This window comes from Tetrao urogallus (assembly GCF_951394365.1).
Source record: "Tetrao urogallus genome assembly, chromosome: 4".
NCBI lineage: Eukaryota > Metazoa > Chordata > Aves > Galliformes > Phasianidae > Tetrao > Tetrao urogallus.
The window spans coordinates 2,695,241-2,705,992 of NC_136817.1; the positions used below are offsets into that span (position 1 = coordinate 2,695,241).

Consider the following 10,752-nt stretch of genomic DNA (forward strand, 5'->3'; position numbering starts at 1 on the left):
CAGTACAGGGCAAACGAAAGAAGGAACACTTACTTACAGCTCTGTTTAGCCTTTTGCATGAGTTAGTGCATAGAATTCAACATTTAGGAACAAAAAAATCAAGCAAACATTTTAGCATAAGCTGCCTTCTCTTTCTCCTTTTGAGCTTTTATCTTCTGTTTGATTTTGAGTGTTTCTGTCTGGATAGCTGTTTGAAAAGAAAATCCACGGCACGGTTATAGCAATGTCTTTACATCAGGTTTCTCAGTATGTCAAGACCAGATCTCAGTGCTGCAAATACTATTTTATACACTAGCACTACATTTCATTTTCTATTAGGTCAGATACTAACAGCAAACACGCTCTGTCCCATACTTTGTTTCACCTGCTAAGGTAACAGCTAGAGAAGGGTGTAAGAAGCACACTGTTGATAATGCATACTGGATTTATGATGTAAAAATCTTTTCCTATTAGATGTTATTGCAACCTGGGGATTACTAAGACCACTTTGAGCTGTGCTGTTGACCTCTGTACCTACATAAGCAGGTTGTGCAGGGCGCCAGAAGCATCAGTGCTGTACAAGAGCATGTTTCCATGTCAGCACACTTGTGCTTAACACAGTGGCATTTTAAGTTTCAGCAGCCTGTAGACACCTCTATTTCAGCCATCACAGTGGTATGATTTTCTATGTAAGTACTACCCTTTGTTACATTCTTCAAATAAGGAATCTGTAAGAAACAGCTTTATTTTTACCTTTGTCCTCAGGGGCAATTTCGTGAGCCTTTTTAAGATCAGCCTTAATAGAAAGAGAAATGTAAATGAATGTTCTGATTCAATGTCTATATTAAAATAATAATTATTATTAAATATCGTGATCATTACCAGTGCCTGATCGAGATCTTTTATTCCCTGCCATCCTTGAGCCCGTCTGTAGAGAGCTTTAGTATTCGCTGGGTCTATTTGAAGAGCCTGTGGATTTAATAAAGTTGTCACGTTAACATGCAGCACTTCACAGCTCTCACCCCTACAAATGGCACCGTTCCCACCAGTAGACAATCTCCCTGTTTGATTCGAGGGTAAGCTTTCAGAGATTACCAGGAGAAAAAAAGCACTAGAATGTAACAGGCTCAATAGCTATCTAATCAGTTCTACTGCTGCTGCACCACGAGCAGGCTTTTGTCAAGGACCAGCATACGTTAAGATAAAATGAAACTGCATCTGTACAGCTGTCGAGGTGCTGCTGCAGTTCAAACTATCCTAAGCCTGAGGCTCGGTGTACAACTCTCTATATTACAGCTCCTTCCTCCACACACAAAAGCAAAACTGAAAAATGCTACCTTAAGTAAAATAGAATTTTATTCCTATCCTTTGGTGGAAAAACTTTTCACTAGATGATAAAAAGATGCATATAATCATACGATGCAAGAACCTTGTCAAGTTTCACTGCACCTTTGCTGAGCTGGACAGTTTCATTGATAAGCATATTCCAGCTGACATACATGCCACTAACAAAACAGGAAATAAAATGATGAGGAGAAGACATTGTTCCACTTGTTTATCACTATTTGTTAAAGCGCTTCACTTAATTAGGCTGCTTCCATTCTTTAAGAGCTTTATTTTCTTGCCTGTGAAAATCAGTGCTGTTTTCTTACTACAAAGATAGTTCTGTTGTACCTTTTTGAAAATATAGCTTTTTCTGATTTAGAGGAAATCTTTGTGTAAATGTGGGGTTTTATTAGTTTTATTAACTTTAACTCATTAGGAAATCTAGACAATAGGAGCAGTATCCAGATGTATTTCCAATCCCTTCAGCATCAGCTCTTCCTATAAAGTAAGTACTGTTCTGGAAGTCCATCGTGATCTGTCTGCTGCAAAGCCTAGAAGTCTTTGGAGTCCTGAGCTCAAGAAACGAGGTGCCTGCCCCACGTACACGGATGTAGCATTCCTTATTGTAACTTACAGCCATGTAAGGCAAGGTTTGTATGAACAGGTTTGGCTCTTTGTAATCTGTTATTTGGGCCAAACAGGTTGGTTATTCAAAAAACTTTTGGCTGCAAGAAATCCTAACTAGAACTGCATAATTTCTCATTAACAATTCCTTGAACTCTACTAGTTGTAGAAAACTGCTGTTCTGATTAAAATACTGATTTGCATTTGTTATGACACCAAAACGGGCTACGTTACAGACAGCTACTCTAGTTATGGAGCTGCCTTCAGCAGTTCTGCAATCATAAATACACATATATGTATTTTTCAGACTTGCAAGTATCATGGTTAATAATTTGTATAACTAACACATGCTATTTTGATTTTTATCACTTTCTGGAGGACAGATGCCATGTTACACTTGATTTCTTCCATTTGTCCATCCCGAATAGCCAGTTGTGAAAATTCTGCAGAACTGCAGAAGGCCATCAGCAGGCAGAAGAGAGCCAGCTCTTTAAAAACACTTCACATGCAGATGAGCTGAGACTCCTGCTTTCAGCAGGTAGCCCTAGTGGATGCTCCTTATGATCCTCTACTAACAGATAAGTGTTGTAATACTCGTTTGTTTTTGGCTGTTTGTTTTCCAAGATTTCAGAGTTAGATGAATTATTTCAAGTTTATTGATATGTACTCAGTTCTGTTTCCCTGTTGTTTTTTTTTCTTGCCTCTAATTCTATTTTTTCAATATTTCCATTTGTTTCTTTCCTTCTTTCTTCCCATTCAGCAATTTTATCACTAAACGCAGGAAAAGGGGTTTAGTTAGTTAGACAGCTAACTTCAAGGAATAAAATACAAGCCTACTGAATCTTCAAACAACCGTTTGCTCATAATCTTCTAAAAAATAGAATTTTTTTTCATCCTGGACAATTAAACTCTTTATACTATAAACATTAGCTCTGTTCTTAGGGAACAAAACTGACAACCCCCATGTATACGTTTTTTCCTGGCAGTAAGTAACAGCCCTCTGTTTGTTGCTAGTAAGTCATTTACATTGCAAAATCTCTCTGACCAATACTAGAGACTCAGTAGTAACTTCACCATCTGCCTTTTGCTTTGTTTTCAGAGCAGGGTGTTGTCCTGAGACTCTTTAAAAAAGCACTGCGGTTTCAGTCTCCACTCTCTCCATAGGCTGATCGTTAATCAAATTACTTAATGCTAATTTTACCTCTGAACAACTTTCAATGGCTCCCTGCCAATCGGACAGTTTCAGTTTACAAGCGCCTATGTTTAAGACGCAGCTTAACCCAATGGTCTTCAGCTTTGGCTTGTCTCCCTCCTCTGCCACCGCTTCAGAAGCTTCTACATACCTGGAGAAAAACAGGTTCACAAAGAACACGCGTTACTGTTGCGGCTTCGGTTTTGTTCTGCCCTTAGCTAACTTTCCACAGTTAGGCACCAGCTGCCTTCTCTAAAGTGGCGTTTTTAATGCAGTTGCCACTCCATTGTTACAAATATTTTTGCACCACAATATGTGACACTTATCCTAACAAAAGGTGAAATTACCGCTGAGTGCAAGAAGACAGGAGGAACATGCTCCTGTCCCCACTCTGTAATAACAGTATCTTTTTTTTTCTTAGAAAAGACTGTTTAGATGGCACTAAACCACTAGAATTTATCTCTGTGACTGTTTATTGCCAACGACCATATTGCTTACCTGTATCTATCACGGGTGAACTGGCAGGTAAGTTATATTTTCTTTTACTCAATTTACAATGTGCTAATGCTGGCAGGTTTTGTTTCAAATGTCAAAGGTCTGTTGTGGATATAAAAGTTCTGACTCTTTCAATGACCTACTGACAGAACTTCTTTCTGTTTCAAAATGCACAAAGCTAGTTGACCAAAATCATGTTTGCAGACACTCATATTTTAATTGTGCCATGTGTTCACTCTTTGCAGATTAGTGCCAATGCGATTTCAGTTTTGTATTCCTATCTTTTGAGTACTGGATGGTTTGTAGATCATTTTGGAGTATAGGAATAAGCCATGTTTAAAATACAAATGAGACACACTGATTTGTCTGTTTGCTGTGCATCATGCAAGATGTGAAGCCAGGAGAGAGAACAAAGGTGCAAAAGCAGTGGAAAACAATAAGTAAATTAGTATGATCAAAACAAATAGAGTACACCTATGGGATCTAGACATCACGCTAAAGCATGAAAGACCACAGCCACTCCAGAAACAAAATTAGATCTCTCAAGTCAAATAAATCTCTAAGTTCAATATGAAGGGAAACGAGGGAATAATACATTTGCATGAAAACCTCTGAATTCTTACATTAAAAACAACTGGTTAAGCATCATTAAGATGGGAAAACAAAGAACTGGAGGTTAGAATGGAATCTAAGAAAGAACACACAATGTAAGGCTGCTTTTAAAGCATTGCTGCCAGATGCTGTTGTTGTTTGCTAGGTGAGTTGTAACTAAGACAAGGGAGCTGCCTCTGGTGAGAGCTGTGTCAGAACTATTCCATACTACCTAAAGTATGAGACCTTATGATAGAACTGTGGGGCATGTCCACTCAAGTATGAAAACAGGTTCCAGCTCTTCTTTATGGGTAGAACAGATACGTCTAGTTAGAGAAGCTGCTTTCTATTCACTAGGATAAATAATTAGTATCAAAAAGAGGTCTACACAGACTGAAAGAGCCTTTGTTAGATGTGTTCGTGTTGGCATGACAACTAAATGTGAGCGATGGCATAATTATACCTGTTACTTTTCTTAGAATAGTTGGTTAAAATGCAAAGTTCCTTAAGGCTCATTCCAGCCTTTTTTCTTTATGATTTCTAGAAAGTTTCTGTGTCAATCAGTTATTTCACATTTGCTACGTGAAATGATTCTTGACACCAGAAGTTGCATCTTGAGTTATTATCTATAATTAAAAGATGAATTTTTATGCTTCAGGAAGTCATCGCTTATATGAAATCTAGTAATTTAAAACACAGCATTAAGTATTCCTGAACACAATTTCTTTTACTGATGTTACTGCTGATAAACCAATGATTATAAAGCAAGTTGAAGGCCAGTATAAAGTTACTGGGAGAACCATTTAAGTGAAACTAATATCATGATAAAGGAGCAGAATGGGAACAAAACCATGAAGGTTATGATTCTGAAGGCAAGTCTGATTTATACCTGGGGTCAGGATGACTGCATGGTGCCTCAAAATAAAAAACAGTAGCAAACAGAACATCGCGTTAGGGAGCGTCCTGTCTTGAACGTGGCAATCTCCTAAACCTACTGTTTATTAGAAATCTGAGAAGTATCTCCCTTTTTTTAATAGAATCATAGAATTGCTCAGGTTGGAAAAGACCTTAAAGATCATCAAATCCAACCAGAACCCAACCATCCTACCCTAACTCTAACAGCCCTCTGCTAAATCATGTCCCTGAGCACCACACCCAAACGGTTCTTAAACACATCCAGGGATGGGGACTCAACCACCTCCCTGGGCAGCCCATTCCAGTGCTCTAATTAACAGCCCTTTCTGTAAAGGTTTTCCTGATATCCAACCTAAACTTACTCTGGCCATTTCCCTTTGTCCTGTCACCTATGAGAAGAAACCAACCCTGCTCTCACTGTAAGCACCTTTCAGGTACTGGAAAAGAGCAATAATGTCTCCCCTCAGCCTCCTCTTCCCCAGTCTAAACAGCCCCAGTTCCTTCTGTCTCTCTTCACAGGCCATATTCTCCAAGACCTTCACAGCCTTGTTGCCCTTCTTCGGACTTGCTGCAGCACCTCCATGTCCTTTCTGTACTGAGGTGCCCAAAACTGAACACAGCACTCGAGGTGAGGCCTCACCAGTGCTGAGCACAGGGCAGGATGACTTCCCTGGTCCTGCTCACCACTCCATTCCTGATCCAAGCCAGGATGCCATTGGCCTTCTCGGCCACCTGGGCACACTGCTGGCTCATATTCAGCCCACTGTCCATCAGTACAACAAGGTCCCTTTCCACCAGGCAGCTTTCCAGCTATTCTTCCCCAAGCCTGTAGGGTTGCCTGGGGTTGTTGTGACCAAAATGCAAGACCAGTTGCATTGATCCAGTTTACCTTGGCCCATTGATCTAGTCTATCCAGGTCCCTGTGTAGTGCCTTTCTCCACTCTGGCAGATCAACGCTCCCTCCCTCCCTCCTTTCCATTCTGAAAACCCAGTATACTATTGTACTTCCAGCACAGCAGGAGCATTAACAGAGGAACATTTAGCCAATTCTAAACAATGCTTATTGCCTATAGCTCTCACCTAGCAGTAAGCAGAAGATCTACATGAGCAAGTAGCTAAAACTCCACCAAATGTCTTCCAAACTCTGAAAGTTATTTTTTGGAACAGAAAAAAAAAAAAAGCAGAGCACCACGCATTTTTTAAATGCACGTATAATTGCTTGCTAGCAATACTGATTTGGATTACAGGAACTACCTCATTTAATGATGATAGCCTTACCGTAAACTTTTACTATACTTTTTAGCTGCCACTGCCCAATTCTGCGATTTGAAGAAAGTATTTCCTATATTCTTTATGTCTTCTGCTATGGCCACAATCTTGTCAACCTAATAGATGGAAAATATAACAGATAAATTTACTTGTGAAAATAGTCTTGGCTTACCTAATTTTTAACAGTAGGATTCCGTGTCCATTCTCTTTCACAGACTGCAATGAACTCTCAGAAGTATTTCAGTTTTAGATCAATCCTAGCTTCAAACCACTGCTGTAATATTCTCTACTTTATGGTATGCAGTAGAAAGATTAAACTCGTAATGGGTTTTCTACAGTGTAAAGGAGAAAACACCAGAGATAACACAGCAGTTCAACCTTCTCCTGCATGCTCTATAGAGCAGCGTTGATCGTTATTCATAGAAAGAATTGTATCTCTAAAATCAAAGTACTCATCTAAGACAGCTTTATTTGCAAGGATATTTCACCTTCTGTCTCTGAAGATGGTACCTGAACTCTGCACGTTCTAAACTAGAAGTTCTACCAACACACATTTCATTTCTTTTTCTCAAAACACTTCAAACTTCTGTGGAATGAGAAAAGTGCCTGTGTGCATCAAATCCATCATTTCTGTTTCCAGTGTGGCACATATTTCAAGTGCATAGCAGCACCTAGCTACTATATACTAAAAATATTTTTAAGGGTTGGTCCTTTGTTATTTTTTGGAAGGCAACGTTTTAAGGGTGGATATTTTAAAAGCTGCATAAAGGGCATATGTATGATGTTAAGTTAGTTGTCTCTTGGCTGGAAATCTAGTAATTACAACTTGCCGCTACAGCACAAGCAAAAAATGAGTAAAAAGAAATGAACAGAAGAAGAAATAAGTGCAATATTGTGCTGTTAGTTACTGGGAAAAAAAATCAATTGTAATTAGCACTGAATAAAGAGATAGCAGTTTCCTTCCCCAGCATTCACTGTCCTGAAAGTGGACATTACCAGTCAGTCAGGATCCTGATTATTAGAAATGAAGGCTGAGTGAACGCCATCGCAGACACCATGTAGCTCGGAGCACTTACAGGTCTTGCACTCTGTAAAATAAGTAGCTTGAAAGAAAAATACTTACATCCTTTAAGTCTACATCTGAGTCTTCTGGAAAATCTGGATAAGCGTCTCCTGAACCATCCTGGGGAACAATTCCCCAGTCATCTCCCTCCTTTAGCTCTCCACATTCTGCAATGACACACAGCTGGGGAAGAAAAAAGTGTCAATAACAGTTTTGCTTATTAAAACAGCTCCATCCCCTCCCACCCTCAAAAAAGCTCCATCTCATCCCTAGTTGCCTTAGATTTTGCTTACCTTAGCAGGATTTTCTCCATTTACTTCAACGTTTTCTAGTATCTTTACAACACCCATTCCTTTGATCACTTGGCCAAAGACCACGTGTTTACCATCCAGGTGTGAAGTAGGCACTGTTGTAATAAAGAACTGGGAGCCATTAGTACCAGGTCCTGCATTGGCCATGCTCAGCAGCCCTGGTTTATCGTGCTGCATTTGAAAGAAAAAACACAACAAAAAAACAATACGTCACAACCAACATATACAAAATCACTGTGATATATGTCACAAGGACAGACATAATAAGGTAAATCACAGTTACACTCAGTTGGCTGCTAATCTTACTTATCATGGCCAAAGGGGGCCAACACCCAGTCCTGCATCTCTACTTGCCATGCAGTGTTCTAGCAAGCAGAGCCACTCGCACGTGACTTGATGCTCTTAACATTTCTTGTCTGCTTCTTGTACAGTCAGTGCACCCCACTGAATTGGAACAGAGATGTGAATGTCTCACCTTGATTTTTTGTTGTTTTTTTTTTAAATTAGAACTAACACTGGGCATTGCTAAATGCCTGACATACAAAAAGCCAACAGTAAGCTCTGGGGATGCGTTACGCATGCACATTTTGTCTGTAAAGACTCAGAGCAAGTCAGGAAGTTTCAGATGGACATGTGGTGGCCCTAACCTTCAGAACATTTCCACACAACTCCATTTTGTTTGGGGCCAAGTCTCAGCACCAGTCCCACGAAGAGTCCTGCTTATCAACAAAACTCTTAATAACTTCATCTTAAAATGCACGCATTTTCTTGTTTGGAAAAACAATGCAGATAAAGTGGCTGTGCCATGATGGTTTCAGCTTTCATTTGGTATGCTTGCAAAGCAAGTGAAAAGTCTGGAAAAATCAGAGTGTGACAGATTCTCAGCTTGCAAACTCTGGCACAATAACACGGCTTCACGACTGCAAAAGGGGAGACCTGCACAGTGACACAGCCATTAGCTGGAGACGTAACACAAAAAAAGCCTTCTGGGAGTAGTCAGGCTTGGTAAGCTTGCCACTGGCCAAGTCTTGCAAATGATTCCCGTTCACAGGTTAACTATATAAATACAACAGAATCAAACAGATAGCAGCTGGGTTGTCCAGCATGAACAAAAGCAGCCGACTGTTGGCCAGGCAGTGGTTTGAAGATGCTGTTCAGGATTGCTAGATACTAAAGTGCACTGTCCAGTGAATTTCTGTAGAGGCAAGTTAACTCCAACTAAAATCCTAACAGACTTTGTCAAGCAACCCACGATGAGGAGAATGGGAAACAAATGCTGTACCAGACCCAATGAGCTCTCCAGCTTATCACTGACACACTGATAACTTTGGCTACAGAAGCACAGAAGTAGGGCTTGTTTTCACTCCATTCAAAATCACCCCCAGATTACAAGAAAGCAATGATGCCGAAAGATGTCCTTCATCAGAGTGCTACGCAGTCCTCCCACAAGGCCCAACGTTTAAGCCAGATAACCTTAGTGCAGCAGTGCTGCGGCACCAGCAGAGGAAACGTCGGACTTAAGAGAACATCTCACGGCTGTAACTGATGGAACTGCACTCAGGGCTCGTTCCAACCACTGGATAGCGATGCCTGCCAACTGTTCAGTTGCTGCTGTGGTGGGGTCTCACATAGCAGGACAGCTAAACACCGCTGGAAATCCAAAAACCGAATGAAATTACACTTTTCCCATGGAGTACCTTATAATGAAAGTTTTCATCTTCAAATTTTTCGCCGTATATACTTTCTCCACCTGTGCCATTTTGATTTGAGAAATCTCCACCCTGGACCATGAACTGTTTAATTACTGCAAAAGAAAGTGATTTTTATTGTTTATTATAGCAGCAAGTCAGGAAAGGCACAAAGATCGATGCTTATGGGAACTTCAGACGACTTACTTCTATGGAAAGGGCACCCTTTGTAATGGAGGGGTTTTCCGGTTGTCGGCCCCGTTCCTTTCTCTCCCGTACATAACGCGCGGAAATTTTCGGCAGTTTTAGGTACGATGTCGGCAAACAACTCAAAGACGATTCGTCCGACTGGAAGGACGGAGAGAACACGATTAACGCCTCAGTCCTGCCTCGGGACGGTGCTGCACCGCGTACCGCAGGGCAAAGGGAATCAAACGTTTCAGAAGGGCCTGCTTTCATTTTGACCGCCGTTACACGTCGGAAACGGCCGGCACAGGGGCTGCCGAGACACGGCCCAGCTTCCCGCCGTCCCACGCTGATGGCGGCTGATGGCGGCCGCGCCGCACGTGGAGACGCGCGGGGCCACGCACGCGGCACCGCCCCGCACTCGCTCGGCTCCGGCGCGGCTGCCATGTTGCCTTTCTGCCCGTCCTCCCCCCGGCTTATCGATTCCGGCAAGGCACGAACGGCGAGGAGCCCACCACCCCGCCGTGCGATTCCCCCACGCCGCTCCGATCCCCTCCGAGACGAGCCAGCTCCCCGGCTCCGCAGCGCTGGCGCACGTCCCGAACGCTCCGCAACCGCCGCGCCCACCTCGCTCTCCCCCGATGTCTACATCGAAGAAGGCGCGGGGGTTGCGAGGGTTGCCGGGCCGCTCCGCAGGGGACGGGTGCGACATTCTGCAGCCGCCCGCCGTTCGCTCTGGCTCCGCCCGCTGCCCCCCCCCCCCCCCCCGTTCCGGCCGCCGCGGGGCCGCGGCCCGCTCCGCCCACCGGCGACAGTGCGACGAGTGGCGGCCGCGGGGGCTGGGGAGCGCTGTGCTGCTGTGTGGGTGCGCGGAGAGAGGGGGAGGGAGGTTCCCTAATTTAGCGTGGGTTTACGGTCAAAAATGGTTGGAAACGCTGACTGAAAGGTCTGAAAGCAAAATCCTTCTCAAATCGTGACTATCGCAATAGGCGCTCTGAAGCAGACCGTCTCAGCCACTCGTGTTTGAGGCAAACCATCCCTCCCAGCCACCAGTGTTGGACGGGGGTTGCGGATTCCACCAGGAAAGGCAGACTCTCCTCACAACCTGATTCC

At 42.7% G+C, this 10,752-nt stretch overlaps 1 protein-coding gene across 1 annotated transcript; it reads right to left on the reverse strand.

Annotated features, from left to right (window-relative positions):
• Positions 1-98: 98 nt before the first annotated feature.
• Positions 99-10,351, reverse strand: PPID (peptidylprolyl isomerase D; the record flags this gene model as incomplete). The annotated part of the gene is made up of 10 exons (XM_079534275.1): positions 99-187; positions 733-775; positions 862-948; positions 3,131-3,272; positions 6,401-6,507; positions 7,515-7,637; positions 7,748-7,936; positions 9,463-9,569; positions 9,661-9,801; positions 10,267-10,351. 10 exons carry the CDS (start codon positions 10,349-10,351, stop codon positions 99-101), a joined length of 1,113 nt encoding a protein of 370 aa, XP_079390401.1.
• Positions 10,352-10,752: the final 401 nt, after the last annotated feature.